This window comes from Anguilla rostrata, chromosome 10 (assembly GCF_018555375.3).
Source record: "Anguilla rostrata isolate EN2019 chromosome 10, ASM1855537v3, whole genome shotgun sequence".
NCBI lineage: Eukaryota > Metazoa > Chordata > Actinopteri > Anguilliformes > Anguillidae > Anguilla > Anguilla rostrata.
The window spans coordinates 14,071,405-14,097,153 of record NC_057942.1 but is presented as its reverse complement, the minus strand read 5'-3'; the positions used below and the strand labels follow the sequence as shown (position 1 = coordinate 14,097,153).

Here is a 25,749-nt window from a genome sequence, read left to right as displayed (position 1 = left end):
CAGTTGTGCATGTACCCTGCAGTTCATGCTTGGATATATGAATTAGGATCCAAAATCAGCTATACCAAATGGGCACAAATTGTTACCTGCACTGAATTGTTTTTTTGCTGCATTATTTTGTCAGCAGGCCCATATCCATATCTTTAAAGCCTTGGACTGTTGACTCCATTCTGGCCGAGTCATGAGAGTATAGATAACGTGAAGATGTGAAAAGTGTACTGCGTAACTGAAATTGAAATGGAAGTCATCGCAGAGGGACCAGCACATTCCCCATGTAACGAGCTGACTGGGAAGCCAACGGACGAGGCTCCGGTCTCTCGGACGACGAGAGGCTACCCGTACGGCGGCGCGGGCGAGGTACGACACGTCGGCCTCGTTAAAATGGCCGCCGCGCGTCCGGAGCGGGCGCCTGTGCGTCCGGCTCCGTCACTGGCGACCGGAGATTAAAGCCGCGATGGCGGGAGATGGCGGGAGACGACAGTGCGCGCGCTAATTATGCCATTCTTCCGTATGCAGAAACGCCGAGAAGCGTATATCCCGTTTGTGTGTGTGTGTGGGCGTGTGTGTGGGTGTGTGTGTGTGTGTGTGTGTGGGCGTATGTGTGTGTGTGTGGGCGTGTGTGTGTGGGTGTGTGTGTGTGGGGGTGTGTGTGTGTGTGGTGTGTGTGCGTGTGTGTGTGTGTTATGTGTGTGTGTGTGTGTGTGTTATGTATGTGCGTGTGTGTGTGTGTGTGTGTGTGGGGTATGTGTGTGTGTGTGGCGTGTGTGTGTGTGGTGTGTGTGTGTGGGGTGTGTATGTGTGTGTGTGTGTGTGTGTGTGTGTGTGTGTGGGTGTGTGTGTTGTGGGCGTGTGTGTGTGTGTGTGTGTGGGCGTTGTGTGTGTGTGTGGGTGTGTTGTGTCTGTGTGTGTGTGGGCTGTGTGTGTGTGTGTGTGGGTGTGTGTGTGTGTGTGTGTGTGTGTGTGGTGTGTGTGTGTGTGAGCGTGTGTGTGTGTGTGTGTGTGTGGGCGTTGTGTGTGTGTGGGCGTGTGTGTGTGTGTGTGTGTGTGTGTGTGTGTGTGTGTGTGTGTGTGTGTGGCGCGTGTGTGTGTGTGTGTGTGTGTCTGTATGCCTGTATATGTGGTGGAGGGGAACTCATTAGTGTCCAGAGACAGCAGAGACGTGTCCGTAGCTTAATGAAGGTGGCTGGCAGTCACAGACAGCGACTCTAACAAGCCCGCGACGGGCAGAAACACTCTGGTTACCCCGGCAACAACTCTGAACTCCAACCCGGAAGGTTAGCGACCCGCGCGCGCGCGAGGATCACAGGCGTATGCAAACACGCTCGCGCTCGGTTTCTGCTTTTCTTCCTCGTGCTTTTCTATCCATTTTTTTTTTTTTTTTCTCTCTCCTTCGACTCTCCCCCCCCCACCCCCACCCCAACCCCCCACCCCACCCTCCTCGCCACGCGCGCATGCAGGCGGCACCCTGGCACCAAAGGGCAGGCGGCGCCGTGGCGACCGGTCTGACAGGTGTGCTGTCCGGACTCCTGGCGGCGAGTCCGCTGCCGCGGGACGGAGCGGGAGCCGTAATTAGGAGGGGGAAACAGAGCGGACGTCAAACAAATGATCAGGCGGGGGGCTCCTGTTTGTCAGGAGGGATCGCCTGCGCGAGAATTAAGTGACAGCGCGTGGCGGGATAATGAAATAAAAATGAAAGATTTGCCCGCGTGCGGGGTGCGGGGTGCGGGGTGTGGGGTGCGGGGTGTGGGGTGTGGGGTGCGGGCGAGCCTCGGCGCTCCTCGGCCCTCTCCGCTCGCAGCCAAACGAGCCCCCCTGTGCCATCATCGGCGAGACGGAGCAGGAAATCTCCGCGGCGGCCTAGTCCTCCCCCCCTGCCCCCACCCCCTCCCCCAGCATAGCTTCGCCCTGTCACCCACTGTCCCCCTGAAACACGTCAGCCCTCTAATTAGCCTCCGTCTCCTCGCACGTTTGTTTGTTTGTTTGTTTGTTTGTATGTCTGGCGAAATGTGTTTGCAAGATGTGTCGATGAAGAAGATATGAAATTAAGCTGTCTTGGACTTGTCTTTTTTTTTGTTTTGAATGAAATATTTATTATTGGTATATGCACACGTGTGTGTGTGTACATCCATGCATATTTGTTTGTGCGTGCGCGCGTGTGTGTGTGCACTTGCATGCGTGTGTGTGTGTATGATTGCTCATGTGCCAGAAGTTCCAACCTCATTCAAACCTTGAACAAAATTTAAAGGCAATTGAGGGAAGAAAATGTTGAGAGTTTGTTGGTTTAGAAAATTAAAAAAGTTCATGTTGATAATAGTTTTACAATTACAAATGGATCTTTTAGAATATAATTACAGCGAGATTCCCTCCACCAATTACCCTGAATCCCTTCGTTTCATCTCTTCTTCTTTTGTGTAGCGCTTGTTCCCCTTTAGCTGTTAACAGTGGGTTTTATAATTAAAAGGTAACTAAAGTGTTCAAATTACAGTCGAGTTCTGGGTGCCAAATTATATTAACAAAAAGAATAGACCGTACTATACTTTGTCACATATATTTTGTATGAAACAGAAGTATTGGAGCTTTTCGGTACAAAGAAGGTTTCTTCACAGTAAAATATTTTTGCCAGTGTACGCATGCATTTGAGTAGGAAATAAAAAGCATAAAACTGTTACCTTAATTATTCTGAGCAATTCTAGAGATCTGGTTATGTTTCTGCTCTTCAGTAACAGATTTAACATTTAGTATTTCTAAAAAAATTAGATGACCCTTTTTGGTTATTTTGCAAATAGGTTCAAATCGATAATTATGCAGGAATCACACACAATTAATATTACTACATTTTCTGTGGTGATGGAAGCATTTTACACATTTTTCACATTACACATTTTCAGGGAATGCTGTTACAAATTGTTGTTGTAATTGTAGATCCTTCAGGGTCTGAACTGAGTCAGGACCCTAGTCCTGTGTGCAACACATAGCCGAGACTGAATGCAGTTTTCTTTTTCTGAGAACACAAAGGAGGGTTGGTTGGAATGCTTGATTCAGGGGTGTACAGTAATGGATTTACATATATTTATGAAGCAGTCTTAAGATGTCTTAAGTGTGCATGTGAGTTGTGCTGTTATGCAGCCCTGTGTCTGTGCATGGGTGCACGCATAGGATTGCTCTAAATCTGTAGTGCTTTCATGTAGTGCTTTTCGACGTAGCTGCACCCATCAAATTCAGCTGGCTCAATGGGACACAACCCCAGAGGAGTCCTGCTTCTTTTGGGACAGCGCCACCCCGTCTATAAAAGTCGAGCTCGGTCGAAAAGTCCGGGCGACGGGCGGCATTGCAAACGAACGGGATCGCCGCCGACAGCCTCAGCAGCGCGGCGGCGGCGTCCATCAGAGCGGAAGTCATCGGATCTTCGCCGCACTTCGGTTTCATCGCGTTAAATTACGCGCATGTCTGTGGGGGCGGGGCGGGGCGGGGGGGGGCGGGGTTAGATTCGCGGCGGACGTCTGCGCGAAGCCGAGGCGGACCGGCGTTCTGATGGATGTTCGGAGGGGACTGTTAATCAGAGATGCTGATGCTCTGCGTTATTAATTATCTTCCCAGCGACGGCTCTGCCGCTCATTGACTCAGATAAATATTGGGCTAGCTCAGCTGGCTCCGCGCGTGATAATGCCGTGCGAGGGCTTTGATTAATAACCTCTGATTATCCCGCTCTTGTCATATTGACTAATGCGGCGCATTGGCATGCCGGCGCTGATTAGACTGGAAGCGGAGAGCGCGGCGGCGGCGGCGGCGGCGGCGGAGCGCGCTCGTTACAGGCCGTCCCTCCGCGTTAGCGAGCGGGCGGGCGGGCGGCCCGGAGACGGGGGATCGGGGGCCCGTCGGTCCGTCATCGTCCGCCCCGAGACGGGTCCCCCGCGCCCGGGCCTTGTTTTGCCAGGGAGCTGGCGGAGGGGTAATGGCTTCTAAACGGGCGCCCTCGCGTACCGCTGCTCTCTTTTTCGTTTCTTGGGGTTGGGGGGTTAGGTAGGGTGGGGGCATCCGTGCCATCGTCCTCGGTCCGCGCCCTGGTCTAACGAAGCCCCGACGCACGGTTGTTAGCCCTGATGTGCGGTTGTTAGCCCAGACGTACGGTTGTTAGCCCCGACGTACGGTTGTTAGCCCCGACGTACGGTCGCTAGGCCCGACGTATGGTCGTTAGGAGAGCGAAGGATGTCCTCATCGGTTATTGCGAACGCCGTCTCTATCGTTACGCTCTCTCTTCTCGGTAAATCCGGACGCCCGCTTTTAAATCGCCGTTCGCCCGACTCGCGCCGCCACGAAGGAAGGCAGAGGCGGCCGCATTACCCGCATGGCCGTAGCCTCATTACTTTCCCCTTCCTGTTTTTACTTTTTCCTTTTTATAAAAAAGTACTTTCCAGAAGGTTCAGAGCTTTCTGTCAAGACCAATAAAAGCAGGGCACAGACAGTCAAAACAGAACGCCATACCGGGCAGTGAGGACAGAGACAGAGCGTTGCTTGTGTTCAAAGCTGTTAGCATTCCTAAGAACAAGAATTAACTCCCTGACATATTTTTCAGATTCATACTACAGAAAAAAAATTTATATATCATATATATGTCATATATATACTGGAATTGTACCACAGGTTCTGTTAATTGCCACGAAGTGCATTTACATCTATGTAAACATATGTGCATGCGCGTGTGCATGAGTAGAGACACATGAGGGTATTTACTACACCGTTTTTTTTTTTTCTCCTGGGAGCCGAAACGATATCAAATGCGTGTTGTGACACTTCTTGTTTGTTGGTTTCTCTCTCTGTCTCGGAAACGTGCTAACGCTTCATGTGCCGCGAACGCCGCTGAGCCTGCTTCTCTCCCTCCGTTACAGTGGGAACGCCCTACTACATGTCTCCTGAGAGGATCCACGAAAACGGATACAACTTCAAATCAGACATCTGGTCACTGGGCTGTCTGCTGTACGAGGTAAGAGAGCGGCGCAGAGGTTAGCGCGCTATCGGGAGGTTAGCGCGCTATCGGGAGGTTAGCGCGCTATCGGGAGGTTAGCGTGCTATTGGAATGCTAATGGTCAGCAGGGGCCCTGGGTTCAGTGCGTGTCCGCGCGAGTAGGAGTGCTGGTGAACAGAACGCGACGCTTACACCCGTCAGAGGTCACGCTATCCTCAGCAGTCCTTTCTTCAGCATAGCCGTCAAGGCTGTTTGAAAAGGACGTCTGCTTTTTTTTATTATTTTTGCTTTCTTTCACAATTAGCCTTTAGTACACCTAGAATGCGTGTAAAGAATACGCTTTAGAAATCGCAGATCCTTAGATGAAAAAAAATCAAGGATTTACTTTCTTCTTCTGAAAAGGCGTTCGTTGCTTGAAGTAATCCATAAATGCCTGCGCTAAACATCTGTGGCGTTCTGAGGGAGACCTGGGCCGGGCCGCTAACACACGGATTCTCTTCGAACCCGAACCGCGCTCCCAGCTCCCCGCCAAAGAGAGGGGAGGGGTGACGTTGACGAGCCGTAGGGCCGAAAGCCGAGGAACTCGTCGCGTCGAGGCGTCACGTTCTGCGTCTCGCTCCAGGCGCAGGGAAGCAGAGAAGAGCTCCGGAACATCTGCGTGGCGTTTGCTGTAGCGTTTTCACCGGGACGCGTTGACAGAACAGCGCGCTTTCAGAAAGAAACCTGCCAGCGCAAAACAGCTGCTATCAACAGGGATCCAAATGCAGCGGAAACTGGCTTTTTGAGGGGTAAATAGGAGGGTAAATATGTACATAATTAACTCAACTGATTTACTAATTAGGTGGGGAAACAGAGTGAATTTTAAAAATAATGGTTATCATAATTAATTACATTCTCGGTATAAAGTGCCTTCCAAGAATCTTAAAGCCCTCTGCAGAAGAGTATTGAGCATATGGGTGTAGATAACTCACCTCAACAACCCTATGACATTGATCGAGCCTGAATTGTGTCTCAAAAGACACCTAGTACTCTAATAGTCATAAATAATCTCTCTCTCTTCCTTTCTCTCACATACTCACACACACGCGCGCGCGCATGTACTCACGCATGCACGCACTCGCGCGGTTGCGGAAACGACGCTAGCTCCGCTTCGGAGAGAATTGAATTTCCTGTCAGCCTCGCAGTGGTCGTCCGGCCCTTGGAAACTAAATAACACTTTAATTCTGTTAACAGACTGCTTTCAGTATATTAAGCATTCCCATCTCCACCGGCTCAATTGGAGCTGATTTATGTGCTGACAGGCAATGGGGGCGCCTCGCGCCCTCTCCGCGCGCGGAAGAAATATCACTGCTGGGAGCTAAATAAAAAATCAATGGGGAGGAGGAGGAGGAGGAGGAGGAGGAGGAGGAGGAGGCCGGAGCGGTCAGGGAAAGCGGCCGCTCGGCTGGAGTTTAGCAGCGTTTTTTTTATTCTCCGCTGACCGTAGCTGGGGAAACCGCCATTGATTTACCCCCCCCCCCTCCCTTCTCTCTCCCTTCCTTCCTTTCTTCTGTTTTAATAAATATCAGCGAGTGTGTGTGTTCATATTTATATCTGTGCGTGTGTGTGTGTGTGTGGTGCTTGTATTAATATCTGCGTGTGTCGTCTTGTGTGTGTGTGTGTGTGTGTGTGTGTGGTGCTTGTATTAATATCTGCGTGTGTGTCGTCTTGTGTGTGTGTGTGTGTGTGTATATATATAATATATGCTAGCATGTGTGTTCGTTCTGGTAATGGCTGTGAGCATGCATGTGCTTGTGTGTATTTATATTGATGTGTGTGTGCTTGTCTGTACTGATATATTTCTGCATGTTCTCTCTGATATGTGTGTGCATGTGTGTGTGTGCCTGTGTTTGTACTATGTGTGTGTGCATGTGTCTGTAGTGTGTGTGTGTGTGTGTCTGTAGTGTGTGTGTGTGTGCATGTGTCTGTAGTGTGTGTGTGTGTGTGTCTGTAGTGTGTGTGTGTGTGTGTGTGTGTGTGTGTGTGTGGGCCCTCTTTCTGTGGAGACGGCGCTTCACCCACAGCGTTTACAGCGTTCACCGAGGCTGACGATCCATCGGTCTCCCGGCCATGTTTTATTAAGAGCTGTCTCCCTCCGATCGATGAAGCACAGCAGCCGCGCCTGCGGTACACAGCCCTGTTAGCGAGGTTAACCCTCGCCGCGCTGGGGCGCCGCCGCGGACGCCCGCGAATGAGGCCCGCCGTCCGCTCTGCGCCGGAGGCCCGCCGGGCGACCTCGCCGCCGCGCGCTGGAGCCGGTGTGCTACCAGACGGAATGGCATAGGTGACAGAGGCGGCGTGACAGCGCTCATCTTGTCATTATTTTTAACAATCTTTACTACTTTTTCCCTCCAGATTTGCCATTCCCAGACATACTGTATTTGGAGGCCCAAACATGTTTCCTCCCGGACAACAAAAAAAAGCTAACCCAACAAAAGAGGAGTGCTGAAACACACACGGCGTTTCAGTGGTTTAGCGTGTTTCATGAATTGGCTGCAGTCAGCACTGGCAGCGCGCTCCATTTTATTGCACTGTATGCAGCAGCTTTATGTACTGCTGTTATATGCATTCTCTGGTTAAGTGCATAACCAGTCACAGCAGTCCTGAGCTCATGCAGCTCTCAGGTCTGGGCTTTACTTCCAGCTCCCCTCCCTGGGAGATGCCATGGCCCCATTGTTTGTTGCCCCAATGGGTCAAACATGAACTCCAGACCGAAAGGGCTTGTCATTGGTTCTTGGGCCTGTGCATCAGCCAGACACCTCACCAGGGAGGCGCCCAACAAGCGGTTACCTGAAGGGGGGCGCTGCTGTCTCGGCCCAGCCCTACCTCCGAGGCAGGAGGTGTATGGAAGGGCGGGAGCTCGGAGCCCCGCCTTCGAGGCGGCTCTGGAGGCGAGAGCGCCCCCCTCAGGCGGTTTCCGCCGCGCTCCAGCGCCTGGCAGCGGGCGAGACCGTTCCCCAGCAGCGCGGCGAGGTGTCGGCGCCACCATCTGGCGGCCGGGCGGTGGCGGAGGGACCGGCAGGGTGTCCCGCTTTGCGGGGCCGACAGCAGGAGCTCGTGGGAGCGGGGGGGAGGGGGGGGTTGTGGGATTGCCTGCAGCGTCCCCTGGAGGACTGAGAGGGAGAGGGAGGGGGGAGATGAGAAACGTCACGCGCCGCAACATGTGACAGGCGCGAAGACTTCCGAGCCCCCGCAGGAGAGAGTGTGTGTGTGTGTGTGTGTGTACATCTGTATGTGAGAATGCGTGTGTGTTAGCGCGTGCGCATGCCTGTGTACTTGTGTTTTGCATGAATTAAAGTGTGTGTGCGTTTGTGTGAAACTCTTGGCAGTCCACTCTTGGGAATACTACCCAAGGCCTTTACTCTGGGCCCTGACAGCAGTCGCTGAGGAAGGTGAAGGTGGGGTGGGGGGGAGGAAGGCCCCCGATGGTGTTTACGGTCAGGAAGCCCCGTCACTGGGAGCACCGCGCCGGAACTTTCCGCTGGCCCGGCACACCGCGCGGCCCCCTCCGCCGGGGCCGCTGGAGCGTGCGACAGCCAATCAGTGTCTCCGCCACGTCCCTGCAGGAGGGGGAACTGGAAGAGTCAGCGCCGCAAAAAAATTAGCCGTCGTTTCGGTTAAAGAGCGCGACGTTCCCAGGCGAGCGCGGAAAAGGACGGCGGGCCTCCGTCTCCCGGGACGCGTCCGTCCGAGCGTTCCGGACGGTGCGGCCGCCGCCGCCCTCGCCGCCCTCGCCCTTTCCGGCGGCGGGGAGCCGAAGCCAGCCGTCCCGGCTCCGCGCGGCTCTGCTAAGACTCTGACGCGCGCTAATCCGCCGTCTCCCTCCACCGAGAGCCCCTTCCGTCTCCGGCAGACGTAAAGAGCTCTGAAAGCGCCGCCGGTTTGATCAAAGAGGGGGATTATCGTTCCCGATGACTTCCTTCGGCACTTCGGGAGCGCAAATTAAACATTTTTCAGTCGGGCGCGTCTGCCGCTCCGCGAGATGAAAACGCGGCGAGCTTTCAGGAGCGGCTCTCCCGCGGCTGCGGGCCCCCGTGGAAGTGACGAGCGCCGGCGGAGTGATGGATGTTTCCGGAAAAGACACCAGCTCTCCTCGCTGCCGCCGCCAAACTGTTGGAAAAAAAAAAGAAAAGAAAAAACTCTTTCTCCTGAGCGTATCCTTCCTTTGTTATATAGTTTTTTTTTTTTACATTTTCAGCCAAGAGTTACGTCCGCTCGCTAGACGGCGCGCGTACTCCGTTCAAAACTCGAACGGACTCAGCGGCGGCGGAACGCCCTGCGCCGCGGTCAGGATGATATTTGGGCTGGCTCTACAGCAGCCTGCTGGAGACGGTTGTGGGGGGGGTGGGGGAGGAGTGGCGGGAGTGAAGGGTTGTGGGGGTGGGGGGGGGGGGGGGGGGGGGGGGGGAGGAATGGGGTGGGGTGGGGCGAGGCCGCCCTGCGGGGCCCACAGCTGTGAGAAGGAGCCCCTCCGCACAGCCAGCATCACAATGTGACTGGCCCCGCACATTCCAGTGTCAGGCAGGAGTGGAGTGTGTGTGTGTGTGTGTGTACGTGTCTGTGTGTATGTGTGTGTTTGTAAGTGCATGTCTTTGTGTGTGTGTGTGTGTGTGTGTCTGTCTGTGTGTACGGCGTGAGCAAGTGAGAGAGAGAGAATGTGTGTGACGGGGGGACGGACGATCACAGTCTTGCAGTCGAGTTGTGGAAAGGTAGCAGTGCCCCCCCCCCCCCCCACCCCCCACCCCCCAGCGCTTCCTTCGCCTTCCTTCCCCCCCCTAGACTAGCGCTCACTGATCATGGTAATGAGCTTCAGTCACAGCTCAGGGTTCAAAGGGCAAAACGATTATCAGACATCTCCTTATTAAAAATGTAACACGTCGCCAGGGCGGCCATTTTCAGCTTAGCACTTCTAAAGCACAATTAGCAGACGAGAGAGGGAGAGAGAAAACAATGAGGAGACAGTCGCGGTAATACCATCAATAATAACACTTTCCACAAAGCTACTGTACAGAATCTGGAGATTATATCGCAGAAGCTGAAGTCTAGGGCCCGGTTAGGAGTGGCCGGGGGTTAGGAAAGATAGAGATGGAAGGATGAGAGAGAGGAAAGAGGTAGAGCATGTAGGCAGAGCATGAGGACATCAGCACACCCATCGCTGCTTCATCGGAGGGGGGTTTTTATTGCCTTTATTTGTTATGGGGAGGGGGGGGGTGGCGGTGGTGGTGTGAGCATAAGCCAGAGTGACAGGAAGCACTTGATTGGCATTAGGGGATAATGAATAGGTGTGGGGGCAAGCGGACCGCACGCTGCGATGACGCCCAGGAAACGGAGCGCTAACCGCACCTCCCCCGACCCCCCCCCCCCCCAACCCCCCGCCATCTCCGCGCGCGGCCGGGACACGGCGACAGCCCCGGGCTGCTTCTGACATTGTCAGAGGAGCACGCCGCGCGAATTACAGGCGAAAAGAGGGGAAGGTTTCGCGGCGATATTCCCGCACACCGTTCCCTTAAAGAAGCCTGTCACTTTTTTTTCGCCCTCCTCCCCCCCTCCCCCCTTGCTTGTTTTTGTTATTTATGTCACAGCAGTTTCCTCTGTAACGCTTCTAACACAAGCCGCTTTTCTCCGGGAGAAGAAGAAAATAAAACTACCGGGACGAAAAGAGAGAAGGAGAGAGAGAGAAAAGAAAAAAAACGTCGGCGGCATTAATGTGGGGGAAAGCGTTCCCGGGATCGCCTTTATCCTCGTAAACGGCACCGCGAGGGACGGGCTGTGTGATGGCTTGCGTTCGGGTTTAGGGTTTAGTGCGCCCGCTCTACGGGGTGCAGTTCCCCCCCCCCCCGCCCCCCGCCCCCCGCTCGCCGGTCCTCAGGACCGTTTTGCGGCCGATTCCCAGGTTATTCTCGGGTTAAGTGCAGCGGCGCGGAACCGGAGTGCCATACGGTTTCCCTCCCTTTCCTGCGCGCGTTTCCAGGTGCCAGCCGCTCGTTCCATCGAACGGGAGCGAGGTGAGAAGCGTGGCGGTCAGAATTCAGCTCGTGAGCGAGGAGCCATTTTGGTGCATTTCAGCTGCACGGGCACATCAGTCTGGTACGATGTCTGTGCCCTCCTGTTAGACGACAGAGCAGCAGGCGCTCATGCTACATTTCACGTTAGCTCGCCCGCAAACAGAATGGAACGGCTCTCATCTTTTTCCAGCGAGGAAGCATCGGTTAAACCCGGAAACAGACCAAGGAGACGAACCTAAAGTTTCCTTCAGAACTGAGCAGGATGAACAGACAGGCTTCCAGACGCTGGTCGGCGAGCAGCACGTCACGCTTAAACGGGTGCTGCTGCTCCCTGCCCGTTCCGGGGTCAAAGGGCAAGCGCTAACGGGCTTCGCTCTCTCTCTCTCTCCCTGCAGATGGCTGCCCTGCAGAGCCCGTTCTACGGGGACAAGATGAACCTCCTGTCCCTGTGCCAGAAGATTGAGCAGTGCGACTACCCCCCGCTCCCGCCCGACCACTACTCTGAGAAGGTGAGAGCGTACCTAGCCAGGAGACGTCAAACAGAGCCGCGGGCCTCAGTAGCCAACCCCTTCGGCCAGGCCAAGAGTCTGATGAAGGTTTCTTAGTGGAGGGACTTTGGTCTGTAACAGACTTTGGTCTGTAACCAGTTGAAAATGAGACCTGCTTAGACCACCCAGACCGGTGCCAGCCATAGCATATACAGCTGAGTGGAAGTGGTACTAAAGATTTTAAAAAGCCAAAACAATCCCAACTCATCTACAGATAACTTTTTAGGTGACCATTTTAAGACGCAGTGCTATCGTTCTTATCGTTATCATTCTTAATAACTATTAAAGAACCAAAGAATACAAATACTGTAAAACTGAGCTTGCTTTATTCGTTTGAGATTTTAAATAGATTTTAATTGAATAAAATACATTTTTTAATTATCCTGAAACAACAAAGCTCTTACACTGCCTGCTACATGAGGACTTGGTGTTTGTCTTCTGGAGACCATATTGTTCATGTAGGTAACATGGAGATTTACAATTTAACCAATCAGCAGTACGTCAGTTTACCCGGCTGCCAATCAGGGGTGAATATCTGTTATAGAACACTTTCCATGTCAAATCTCCAGTTGTTTACAAATCTGTAGATTTGGAAAAAGTAAGTATGCACCTTTAACTTATGGCTTAATGAATGCAACAACAAAAAAAACAATTGCACAGGGTATTTATACTACACAGCGATATTCCAAACAGGGTCTGTAAAACTCTGGGTTGCTGTTCGTGAATTTAAACCCCAAAAAAAAAAAAATTTTCTCATTAGCACCTCCAGTTGTAGCGCCGCTGCTCCTGCTCACAACGTGCCTGCTGAAGGATGCTATTTAAAGTGGAAATGATTACAGCGCGGGGCAGCTGTGCGCCTGGGATTGTTCCTCAAGCCCCCTCTTCATTTTAATTGTCCTCTCTCCGCTAAATAGCAGCCGGTTGCGCTCCGGGCCAGATTGCATTGTGGGTGCAGCTATTTCTCCAGTTAGCGTCTCGGCACGGGCGGATCGGCGTCACCCACGGCGACCGCCTTGCGTGGACGGCAGGGGATGGCGTGAAGTGGCGGTGGGGGGGGGGGGTTGTGGGAGGGGAGGCTGGGATGGTTGGGGGGGCTCCAGAGGCTGCAGAGCCCAATGACAGCCACCCTCTGTGGTCTGGGCCCAGTGCCTGTGCGGGACACTGAGGACAGTCCTCACGCGGCTCTGGAGCTGCTAGCTCTCCCGCCTTTCTCTGTCGTCAGCAGTATCAGGCAGAGGGGGAGTCTGGATCTGTGCCCCCTCTGTACGGGAGGAGAAGCCGGCCCCACGCTGGAGCCGGTGACAGCCCAGCCCAGCACTGCCCCACCTACCCTCCTGAGCAGAGTGTGTGGAGCTGTCCCAGCACAGTGAGGGACAGGGAGAGACACACACACATACACACACCTCACACGCACACACACACACTCCTCACACGCACACACACATACTCCTCACACACGCACACACATACACACACACACACACACGCGCACACACACCTCACACACCTCACACGCACACACACACACTCCTCACACACGCGCACACACACACACACACACACACACACCTCATACACGCACACACACACAGTGCAGCTCTGTGCCTCCCCCTCTATAGCTGCAGCTGCACAGTCTCCCAGACAGAGCTGTCAGCCTCCCTGAGGTCCGGCAGCTGCACACGCTCAGTCCAGCGGGCTGGCAGGCAGGCAGGGGTGCAAAGGAAGCTTGGACCCGCTTCCACACCCCCCTCACCCCAGCTGCGGGAGTGAGGAGCTCTGTACACTACAGGCTACTGCACGTCCTGCATTTTCATACTCCCAGTTTTTACCAACCGGATCTCATCCCTGTTTTTCCTCCCAATTTGGAGTGGATCCAGATGCACAAATCATATTAGTTCCCATGCTGACTGTATTTCCACACTCCCCTGAATGCTCTGCTGTCGGCCTCCACTTCAGGTGGGCTTGGCGATGGCAGGCTTCTGCCCCTCTCTCACCCAGAGCAGTTTCCCTTGCCTACCGGGACAGGGACAACGCAGGCGACTTTTTGCCCTCCCTGCCTCCCCCCTCTGCGGTTACGTGCTGCCCCACGAGCCCGTCAGCCACAGCGGGCACCGGGGGCACACTCCAAATACTGCGTGTAGCCTTCGGTCGGTCCCGCCGCAACCCGCCCGGCCTCACACACGCGCCGTGCATTCTGGGTGTGAATGAAAGCGTAGGGGAGGGGAGGGGAGGGCAGAGAACCAGAGCAGAGATTGATGGCAGAGGTGTCCCGGCGGGTCCCCTGGGTGAGGTAACGGGGGCGGTGGTGGGGGGACAGAGGTGGCCAGCTGTCCTGGCGAGCAGGGGCCGGCCGCTCTGACAGGACCGGGAACAAGTCCAGACTCGAGCCTGCGGAGGTCCCTGCGGAGTTACTGCAGCACACAACCCGCTTTCTGTCTTCCTCACTCTGTCCGTCTTTCTCTGTCTCTCTCCCTCTTTCTCTGTCTCTCTCCGTCTTTCTCTGTCTCTCTCCCTCTTTCTCTATCTCTCTCCCTCTTTCTCTCTCTCTCTCCTGAACTCCTTCAGCTGTGTGACGTGTTACTGTAGCTTCTCGGCTTTTAAGGTCTGAAACTCAACATTTTGCTACAGCACATTGTTCTTTATGCTAATCTGTGTGAATAACAAGCTCAGTCTTGCTTAAGGGTATCGAGATGTTTTGCAATCCTCTGGAATGAAAGACATTTAAATTATTTTTTTAAGTGATCCGAGTACCAGGAACCAGGCCTCCGACACAGAGAGAGAGTGTGTGAGAGCTAATTTTAGCTGTTCCCCTGGAGTCTTAGCCTGAGCATGCTCTGTATCTCCTCAGCTGAGAGACCTGGTCAGCATGTGCATCAACCCTGACCCAGGTGAGCGCCCGGACATCGTCTACGTGCTCCAGATCGCCAAGCAGATGCACCTGTGGGCCTCCAGCACCTGAGGTCCCCGCCCCCCTCCTCCCAAACCACCACCACCCACCCACCAGCTCACCTGTGGAGAGGCAGGAGATGGGAGACTGTGGTCAATTGCGAGTCAACCTCATGGTCTAACTTGAATTGAGTTTGTTCATTTTGAGAGAGGGAGGGAGAGATGCCATGTTGTGTGTGGAGAAGCTTTGACGCGAGCGGACTGCGTTTTCCCTTTTCTTTTCCTCGGAAAGCCACTTGTCTTTATCGAGGCCCTCTGTAGTCGTCTGCGTCATGCGCTTAGTTCAAATTTCTCTAGAGCGCAACGCAGCGATTGGTGGAAAATGATACGAGGGCAGGGTGCCGTTCCCCCGTTGGCACGGCAAAAAGGGGTGGAGCTTATGCTTGTGCGATGGACACAATTGGTCCCTCCTAAAGGGTGAGGTAAGATATTAGACAGGCTCATGCCCGCTTTCAGAGCAGTGCGCGCTGACCAGGGGCGGGGTCCTGGCTGGCATGCGCATACTAACGACGCCATTTTGAAATATTGCCTTTTAAGTTTTCATTCTTTTGCTTTTTTTAACGCTTTACTTTCTCCAGTGCTACATAGCCATGTGTCAGAAGGACTGCACTTATATGTACAAGGATGTGGTTGAAACGCCTGGTGGCTCCAAATGATTTCTTGCTTGCTATGGATTGGCGTTCCCCCGCTGTAGGCCGGAAAGCTGGGGGAGTTTGAGCCTGGTAATGCTTTGCCGAGTGCTGCAATTTCATATTGCATTGTTGTAGATGGATTTAAAAAATAATAACTTTAAAGCTTTTATGCAAGCCTTGTTATGAGAAGTATTTTTCTACTGTGAAATTAAGCATAATAAACATGGATTATTCTAACAAGACACATTAAGACGTATAGCTAATAAAACTTATCTAATCTGAGTGGATTCTCAGATGTCTTGATGCTTATGTATGAGTATAGAAAGCCCTTCCTTTGTCCATATGGGCCAAGATGGTGAGGTGTAATTGGTCCTCCTCTGTACCGCAGACCCTATCCCTTCCTGTGTCCAATGAAAACAGCGATGCTTCTTGCAAAAATATTACAAAGATCCTGACCAATCAGTGGTTATCCTACAGGGATTGAGTGGGGAGACTAAGTGGGCATCTTTGAAGACACTGTGTGATCAGCTAGCAAACTCAACACTAGCTAGCTGCAGCCAGGTACCCATTAAGGAAAGTTTCAAGGAGGACTGATCAACAACTAATATTTAGCCAACCCTGAAACTCATCAAGTCCTTATAATCCATTAAAGAATGGACAAATATGAATACGAGATTACTACATGTTGTAGAGACACCCCAGGGAGGGGCATACATAGTGCCTAGCACTGTGTAATAAAATGAGGCTTGATATTGATTGCTACATTAGTTTAACTGAAGAAGCAGAACAGGAGAATTTTTTACGTCCCATCTCCAGCATAGAGAGCATCTTCACTGGTCTCTGCCCTCTCTAGTAAGCTTGGCTAGCTAGGCCATTTCCCAAACCACAAAACCAATAGAGCACGTAAGACTAAATCTTTTAAAAAGTCCAAGGTCATATACTTCTGTCACTCCAATAAGTGTTCGCACTTCCCGGAGCGAAGACAAAACTTTCCGTCGCCCTCCTCGCTGTTCCCCCAACAGGCGAAAAGTCTGTGCAGCGCGGCTGAACTTTTATCTGTCGGCTAATTGATTGCAGGCTGCAGTTAGCAAGTTCCAATGAGTTAATTGATTGCAGCTGTGCCTTGTTGTCCTGGGAGCCCATCCACAGCTCTACTCCTGGGGCTCATTCCGATCGCTTATTTTATCCGTCATGTCACCTCGGTCCTCGCCTGACCCGGGGAAAAAATCGAGGCCCACCATCTTTAAGGATGTTCCAACCCATTAAATGCTCCTTGAAGGAGCTAGGAGCAAGGAGCTAGGAGGCTCCCGAAGGATACTTGAGCAAGGAAGCACGAGTGCATCCTTTGCGAAAGTATCATTTTCGGAACGCGTCGACCTGTGGATCCACCTGTCCCCATCTGCCGTGTCTGTAATTTACGTGGCTTCAAAATGACGCTTGACTGAACGAGGACGTTCCGTTTGCCTGATGCATGTTTCCACCATTCCTCAATCCTCACATCCTTTCCTTGCGTCCTCTGATGGGTGGAGCCAAGGAATGAGGAAAGGACGCAAGGAAAGGATGCAAGGAAGCAAAAATAAGCAATTGGAATGAGCCCTTAGTCTAACCACGACACATATGAAATACAAGGAGCTGGTTTTAATGGCTCAATTGGATTTGTACCTGTTTTACTTTGTTTTTGCATGTCACATCAGGGTCTTCAAAGGTGTACACATAAACTGCCCTCACTGTGTGTCCCTAAGGATCCATTTACACATCATCTCAAGATTCATGGCATTGATTCTCTTGTGGGGCTGGTTTGAAGGCGATCATGTGATCGTGTGTTCACCGTCGCCGCCGAGATGACCGCCGTATAATGATGAAAAGCTTAATGAGGAAGCTCTCAGCCGCGCGGGTACACCGGTCATTAATATCAAACACACCTCCACAGCTACACTGAAAAATGTAAGATGGCAAATGTTCATTAAAAATCAACTACAATTTCCTCTGTTTCCTTTTTTTTTTCCCCCCCCCCCCCCCCCCCTTCATCCCCTTCCTCCGTTTAACAAGTTGCGTGCATCTTGATCTTGTGGAACCTCATCGAGGTCCCTCTTTGATCGCGCAGGTGAAGATGATGATGAATGGAATCCCGGTCCCGGCCGAATCCCGATCCCGGCTTCTCGGCTTCGCCGCGGCGGCCGCTTTTAAACGCCGCAAACAATCGCGCGGAAGTTTCATCCCGTGAGAAAAACCGACGCTCCGCCTGGACCCCGCGAATCCTGCGCTCATGAGCCAGTGCGACCGCCTACCCGCGCCACCCCTTCAAGCCTTATAAACTAGGATGCACATCATCACATCGAAATGTATACCCAACACAGCTAACAATGATACCATAAACTGCAAAATGTCAGGCGGAAATGTCAGATACGCTGCACATTTCTATGGTTCTGACCTTTCCCTTGCTGTTCTTTACACACTCATTCATTAGACTGCCGCGGCCCGTGCAGGCCGGCATTGATGTAGCGAACTGGCCAGGCGGAGGCGCGGACTGTCGATTCCCGGTTTAACCGCTGACATTTGCCACGCTCGGCGACCTCTGACCCCCCTTCAGAAGGAGGCTCTATCATTCTCCGGCCGGATCTATGGGTGCGGGGAGAGCGGTCGATAAACGCGCTCGAACTCGTTTGTTTTTAGGCTCCGAGCCGGCCGAGGCGAAGCGGATATATTCGAGGACGGCGGGATATCGAACGAGGTGGAAAAAAAAATGTAATGTTCTCACGAACGCGTGAGCTTGCTCGTAGCATAAGCTTTCACTGTAAACCAGAGGGACCATATGATATCTGTAGCGGGGTGTTAACAGGAGCCCGCGCGGGGAATGTTCCGGAATCGGCGCGCGGTCTCCAGGAAGCGCCCGCCGTCCACGCCGTGTCTGCGACAACCTCTGGGAGCGGAGGGGTCGCGACCTCTGGCGGGGCGCCAGTCGTGCCATGCTTGTACCTGTAGCTGCCAGAGCTGTTTGAGCGTGGAAATGGAAATTACAATACGTTAATGCGATTCACGGGAGGGGGGGTGGGGGAGGGTGCGACAGCCATTTCGCTGCAGGAGGCAAAAATAAGTTAACCTATCGGACGGGTTTCTGGCAGCAGCAACGCAGAGGACAGAGGGGTCAGTGCTTTTGGTCAGCTGTGGCGGGGAGATGGGGGGGGGGGACTTGACTGGAGTAAAACACCCGGGATGGGAGGGCTTGCGGGTGACTAAAGGATTCCTGCACGGCCTGCAGTGCACATCTCCTCTGTTCCCACTGAGCGCACAGGCAGCCACTGCTGGCAGGGAGTCACTGAGGCCCACTGCAAACAAGGGGCTCTGAATCACCGTGCACAAACATAATCTCTCTCTCTCTCTCCCTCTCTCCCTCTCTCTCTCTCTTTCTCTTTCACTCTCTCCCTCCCTCTCTCTCTCTCTCTCTCTCTCTCTCTCTCTCTCTCTCTTCTCTTCTCTCTCCTCTCCTCTCTCTTTCTCTTTCCTTCTCCTCTCTCTCTCTCTCTTTCTCTTTCTCTTCTCTCTCTCTCCTCTCTCTTCTCTTCACTCTCTCTCCTCTCCTCTCTCTCTCTCTCCTCTCTTCTCTTTCCTCTCTCCCTCTCTCTTCTCTCTTCCTTCTCCCTCCCCTCTCTCTCTGTCTGTCTCCTGTCTCTCTCCTTCCCCCTCTCTCTCTGTCTGTCTGCCTCTGTCTCCATGCCCCCCCCCCCCATCTCTCTCTCACACACACACACAGGCCTGGCTCACTTTTCTCTTCACTGACAGCCTCTGGTCATATTGGAAAGGTCCATTCCTGTAAATGAACTTTATTCCTTTTTTTGGAAGCCATAGTTAAACCCTACTGGACCACATGCACACCTAGTCAAGCTCTTTTTTAAGTACTGTTTTTTTTTTTTTTAAATATAAATTACTGATGCATGAAGCCTGTCAATATCCATGGGTTTTCATTTTCTCATGGGATCATCTTGGGTGCTCCTTAACCCTAAGAATACCCTCTGACATCACATCCCCTGTGGAATCTTTGGGTCTGTCGCTAGTTCAGCGCTCCACTGTTCTCTATTGAGTTTTTGTTTAAATTAGAACAAATCCAAGCATGCTGCATTATCGTGCATTCTACACTTGACTATTTATACTACACACACCAAAGCTGAGGCAATAACAGAATTTGGGATTGCTTATGTAGTAATTAAAAGAGTAACGGGAGTGACTGGAAGGGATTAAACAGGTCGGCAGCAGACCCATTATAATGTGCGTTTGTGGTAAGCAGTAACGGTAACCCTGCTGAAGGATTAACTGGAATTCGCTCCGATTCTCAGTCTCTCAGGAACACACTCAAGCTCATTTAATTTAAAAATAAAACAGGCATGACGACTAATTATAGATAATTTTGCTCCCAGAACAAAACAAAAAAAAAAAAATACTCACCCACTTGCTGTGAAATTCTAACAAAGAAATGCATTCTCAAGCAAAAAAGAAAGAAAAAAAATGATTAAATGTTGTATATTCACAGAATATATGAAATAAATGTGAATGCATTATTGTGTTTCAGACTAGTTCTAATAAGTATTATAAATATAATAATTATAAACCCTCTTTTAGCCTCAGGATATACCCACAGGGCACAGGCTGGTTTCAAAGCAGCGAGTTAGTGGAGCTGTAGGACTTCTCATCTGAAATATCTGCTTGTTGTCTGGTCATCAGCTTCTCCACCTTACTCACGACAAGAACACAAACGAGAGCATAGAACTTGACTAGAACTAGATCTTTCTTTCTGGAATCGACAAGGCGTACAGATATTAAAAGGCACACAGACATTCCACTCATGTTGATATTACTTAGTGAATGTTATCAGTGATAATTATTAGCTTTGCAACTACTCTGGTCAATAATAACACTTAAATTATTGAATTGTAATGAATTATTATGAACGGCTGTGTGATTTAAGATGCATTTGAGCCTTGGACACAGTGCTGCATGGAGGGACGTGGGCGGGACGGGCAAGACCCTGCTCCTCACTCACCCGTGAACTCTCCCATTAACTTCAATTAATGTGATGGTTCATCCGGGCTGGACTGCCCTGTCACGGCCAATAGTAGAGTATTTATCTGATTCTGTTCTTCGCCTGAGAATGATACACAAATTCAATTAAAACTGACCTATTTTTAATGACAAGGATAGAAATGGGGGGCTGTTGAAGATAATGGAATTTAGTCATTAATTTCTTTTTCATTTTGGTCAAAACATTGATTGTGCATGAAATGATCCCTGTAAAAGTTTCCCATTCCATGTAGAATGTACCTAATATTACATGTAACTTTAATTATAAATAACCACTTTTTAAAATGCTCAACTCAGTTGAAGTAATAAAGGTATGAATACGCCAGTCCCTCATTTAACATCGGCATCAGCAGTTCTACTTCTATAAATCTGTAGGCTGTTCATTTCCATGTATATTGTACATGACATTGAAAGTTTTTAGCCCACTATTATAAGTGTTAACTGATGTTGCGTTAGGCTGAAGTTAATACACCGTTTACTGCATGAATATGAGAATAAAAGTGCTCCACATAAACGAATATCGTTCAAATCCATCCCTTTAAAGAAAGAAAGAAAAACGATCAACGCCTGTGAATCCAAGCACCGTTTTTGAAAAAGCAAGGGCTCCCTCTACTGGTAGCCCATACGGCATGCACAATCAAATCAGTGGCAGAATTTAACTGGTCGTTTTTAGAACCATCTTAAAGACTGCTACTGTCATGTCATGGAAAGATAAATGGGCCCGACCAACGCCATTTACAATATGGATAGATTTTTCACATGAGCAAAGAGGGGGTGGGGGGTAGTATCTTTTCTCCAGCAATGTTGCTGCCCTGTGACACTCCAGTCACCATGAAAAAAGACAATAGATTTTCTGAAAAATGAGAATTTTTTCTCTTGACTTCATCTCCAGGCTGAGATGACCAGTGATTCACATTGAAGATGGAATAACTTCCCATATTAAGCAATGCTGCAGAGTATGTGTGTGCGCGCGTGTGTGTGTGTGTGTGTGTGTGTGTGCGTGTGTGTGCGCGCGCGCGGGCGTCTGTGTCTGTTTGAGAGAGCTCACTGACTCAAAGGATCGATGGTGTGAGGGGATTTGGAGCCAATTATTTTTAGCTTAATGGTCCCTCAGGTAAGTGGGGGAAACAACAAAACGTTGAGAAGAAAGCAGCGTACGGACAATCAAACTCCGCTTTGTCGCCACTGTTGACGAGACATTAAATCCGAGCAGTTTGTACCTTCAGCCCACAGACCGGGGGTGGCTTGGGAGGGGCGGGGGCAAGGGGCATCCTAGTAACTGCGCAGTTGAAGCGGATCAAGCCACTGGACCAGCAAGTAACTGAAATGTTTGTGGATTTCACTTCCTTTATCCTGGAGTGATGAACCATTCTGACACCTGAATGGCACAAGGATGGAACGGCACCGTTGTGCCAGACGTGAAATGCACTGAAATCTCTGAGGGTCACATAATAAATGATCACATGATCTTTATTTTACCTTCCATCATTTTGCACAAGATATGAACATATTTTTGCAAAATGGTTAGTACACTACGTGAAGCATAGGCTGTGTTCTTTTGATTTATTTATCATTTTATTTTATTCAGATTTTCCCACTGAAATGCATTATTGTGAATTCATATTGTATGCTTATTGAAGCTGTTGCTTCTGGCCAATTAGATTACGTATTCAAGTTTTACATGTTGAGTCAACTGAAAAATACAAAAACAGCACAATATGCAGGTGCTTGCCTTTTACCTTCTGGCTATTTTATTTATTCTATTTTTTCCACTACAAGGACTGTACTGCTGACGAATATAACTTGTAATTAATTATATGTATACCTCTGGCTTTGTTTTTATAGAGACAGCATTGCTAACAAGCTAGGACTACATTCCCATCTAGACATATATCTATATTTTACCTTTTTTTCTTGCAACTATTAATAAATATCAATTATTACATGGCATAACGCTTGTCATGCATTTGCATTCACTTGGTCATGCAATGGTTTATGACTAGTGACCACGAGTTTTCTGGTGAGCTAAGTTATTCTTGCTATTCTTGTCACAGATTCAAAGTGACTTAGTTTGCTGAAACCATAGTGCAAGCTACAAGCTACAGGCCTTAGTAAAAAAAAATATCCCAGGGGGTATTACCACAGACCCACACCTACTTAAATGCACACACACTTGTCCTCCCATTAAAAATAGTAGGTGTGGTATCATACTACAGCTGCTACCCTACTGACATTGTAGAAATACAGTAGTTTGTAACTGGTTTGTGCTTTTCCCAAAAGCACCATGGCTTGCTTACCAATGATCCACTCTGGGAATGGGATTTTATTTCCAGGAACTTTCACCACTGACATATTTCCATCCATCTACAGTAGCTGCCTAATTCTAGACAGAAGGGCTAGAAAGCTAGTTGGATTATAAAAAAATAAGTCACTTACAAACAAGTAAACTTTGCTGTATAAAATTATATTTTACAACCAAATTTACAGCTTCTGTCCAATCAATTAAGGCCTCTTATGGTCACATATGGTCATATGGTAGTTAGGCTTGTATTATTATTATATTAAATAACCAATTATATATAACTGTGACGGTGTCCATGACCTAATGTTCTTACCCGAGCAGTGATTCAACAGAGCGATAGTCGGAGAAAATACACCCTTAGATTTTTAAAGTCTGTTTTTTTTCTTCTTCAGATATTTGCATTTTCATTTCAGTGAACATTTTTCTCATATTTCACTATTTTCAAAATAAACTTTGATATATTCCAGATATGTTTTAATAAAAGCTTAAACCAAAAGGGGCTTCAGCAGACAGTATATCCCAAAGGCCCAGTTTCAAGTGTAGAATGAAATCCACAAGGAGCTAGAGAAAACCGTAGGAAAAATAGTCTTAATCTGTATCGCCCTATTCGTTTTAGTGAAATCTTTAGGTTTGAACAACTAAAACGAACAAGAATCCCGCGGTATAAATCTACAGCGTGATGAAATGAAAGCTGAGAGAGGTGTCGACACCATCTCTCTTCCTACCAATCCCTGTCTCTTTACCAGCAGGAACTTGAGTTCTTTCAAGCGTTCCCAGAAGGGATCTTATATGCATTGTTCAATGAGCTGCCGCTGGCAACACTTTCTCAGCAGCTTATTCCTCATAAACTATTTAGGTAGACACTTAATACTAGCGGATAACTAAACATCTACGGGCTACAGGGCCAACAGTGAAGGTGCTCACACCTACGGGGCTGTTACGTAATGGACAGCGCAAGTACCGTGCTCGAATTTTAGTTTTTATTTTTTTAAATGCAAAATGCCTAATATTAAAAAAAAAAAAAAAAAAAAAAACGAATCTAATTCAAACAAACATACACCCCATACTGCCAAAATCCAAAAGACACCAGAAAATAAATGCAGGAGATGTTTGGATAGTTGAAGGAGTTTTTAAGAGAGCGGCGGGGGTATTGCACGCTTGTCTCTCCTACAGCAGGAGCAGCCGGTAGAAGGAGGGGGTAACCTGGGGAACGCGGTCTCCAGGGCTCTCCCAACTCCCTCTGTCTGTAAACGAGTCCACACCCACGGTGCTGCAGCGAAGCAACCACTCATCCGTGACAGGCCTGCCTCTGCGGACGCTCTGCTCTCCCTTCCGTCAGCGCTGCTCCGCAAACGTGTCCCCGGACTCCCATGTGCGGCTCTATTAAGTGCTGCATGACAAATGGGCGGCGGTTGCGCGGGAGGCAGAGGGCCCCCACCGGTCAGAGAGCGATGACCACAGCTGCCACAGCGCTCACCGGGGGGACACGAGCGCCGCCCGGAAGAGTTCATTACCGCGACCGACAGGCCCTCCTCCAAAACGCCGTCAGAGGAATAAACACTGCGTGGGACAAAATAAATAACGCAGCGCACGACACCAGCAACGTTCCGGCCCGCATGTGGGTTTGATAAATTATTTATCGCGCTGGAAATGCAGCGTGCGTGTTGTTAATATCCGCACCTGCTCGTTGCGTCTTTTAAAAGATGATTTATGTGTTATGGCGACGCTAAATTTCGCACCAACCGGCTTGTGGCTGCCGGGGTCTGTGGAGACACAAAGTGGTGGTTAAAAACTGGCAGCGCAGGGGAGAAGGGAATCAAACCGGGCCGGCGGACCTGCTACCTGGAGAGCTGTTACAGCAGTTTGTTGCGTCTCACAAATGGAGAGATGAACAAAATCCTCTCTGGCGAGGACGACGAAGTTTGATTGTGTATGCAGGAGAAATCACAAATGAGTTGTTGATGTTTACAGTATGGCGTGCCTCTAACAGTATGCACAATACAGCGCTGTCAGATTTATTATGCTTAATATAAGAATGTAAATGAGATCTATTTAAAGTGGGAATTGTCAAATCAGATTACTTTCTAAAACAACCAATAGTTTACCGACAAATCAATCCACATCCTGTCTGTCCGTATTTGTAGCTGCTTGACATAAGATGTTTTATAATTTGCACGGAAATTTGAATAAAAACGAATTCACGTTGTGACCCCTTGCCAGAACTACATAACCGAGCAGAGGGTGTCTCTATTTAAAGCAAGAAAAAAAACCCCGACGCATTCTTCTGTGCTCGGTTTAAGCATTGAGCATGTGCGACGTGCCACCCACCACAAACTGTAATCTATCCTTAATATCAGCCTAATTCTGCTCACACCAGTGTCACGCACAGAGCTATATTTCAACAATGCAGTAACCAGCACCACGCCAGTGCCACAAACCATCTTAATATTTCATAGCCATATTAAATATGCCTGAGTTTCTGTTCAGCATCTGCTGTCTTTGGGGTATTGCAACCCCCAGGAGACCTGTTTGATCTGTAATTGGGTAGTATACTGAATTAATCAGCAGTTTATCTTATTTTTAATTGAAATAACTGTTTCAAAACACTGCTTACATATTGTACATTGCCAGTATTCCCTTACTTATTGTCAAATTCCATTTGTACTTACTAAATTTTAGCATTTATTTTTTTAAGGGATCCGTAGGAAAAAAAATGACATTAGAGACTTAACCCAGTTATGGAAAATGACTGAAAGCATGTTGAGGTGCTTTTCTTCTACCCAGGCACAAAAGAGCATCTGTAATCTACAGTAGTAAAATGAAAAAAGAGGTCATAAATAAAGCAGTGTGTGCTTGCGTGTCTGTGTGTGTGTCTGTGTCTGTGTCTATGTGTGGCTATGTTAGCGAATACATCGATAAATGTGTGAGCTACACCTCCACATTGAGATTTTAATTTGTCTGGTGTACACCAAAAAACATATACAAGCAAAATATAATATACTGATTTACAATCGGTTTGACAGATTTGGAATTAAATGTAGTCCATAATGTCTGGTGAGCCATGAGCCCATCAGCACTACAATGTGGGCCAAAATGCATTTGGATCACTGTAAACTCAAAACCCGCTCATTGGTCTCCGGCAAGGGGCAGCATGGTCCCTGTACCCCCCTCCCCCCCCCCCCCCCTCGCCCCCGCTCACCCACCCCCACCCCTACCCCCTGAATGGAGAACACCTCCACCC

General features: G+C 49.8%; 1 protein-coding gene across 5 annotated transcripts in view; it reads left to right on the top strand.

Moving 5' to 3' along the window:
• The window catches only part of LOC135265079 (serine/threonine-protein kinase Nek7-like), a 61,909-nt gene extending 44,792 nt beyond the window's left edge, over nt 1-17,117 (top strand). For all 5 annotated transcript variants that reach the window (XM_064354318.1, XM_064354316.1, XM_064354317.1 and 2 more), the window contains 3 exons: nt 4,887-4,981; nt 11,403-11,516; nt 14,404-17,117. In XM_064354318.1, coding sequence (XP_064210388.1) covers nt 4,887-4,981; nt 11,403-11,516; nt 14,404-14,514 — 320 coding nt within the window. In that variant the 3' untranslated portion in view covers nt 14,515-17,117. The remainder of the gene's footprint in view (nt 1-4,886; nt 4,982-11,402; nt 11,517-14,403) is intronic.
• Nucleotides 17,118-25,749: the final 8,632 nt, after the last annotated feature.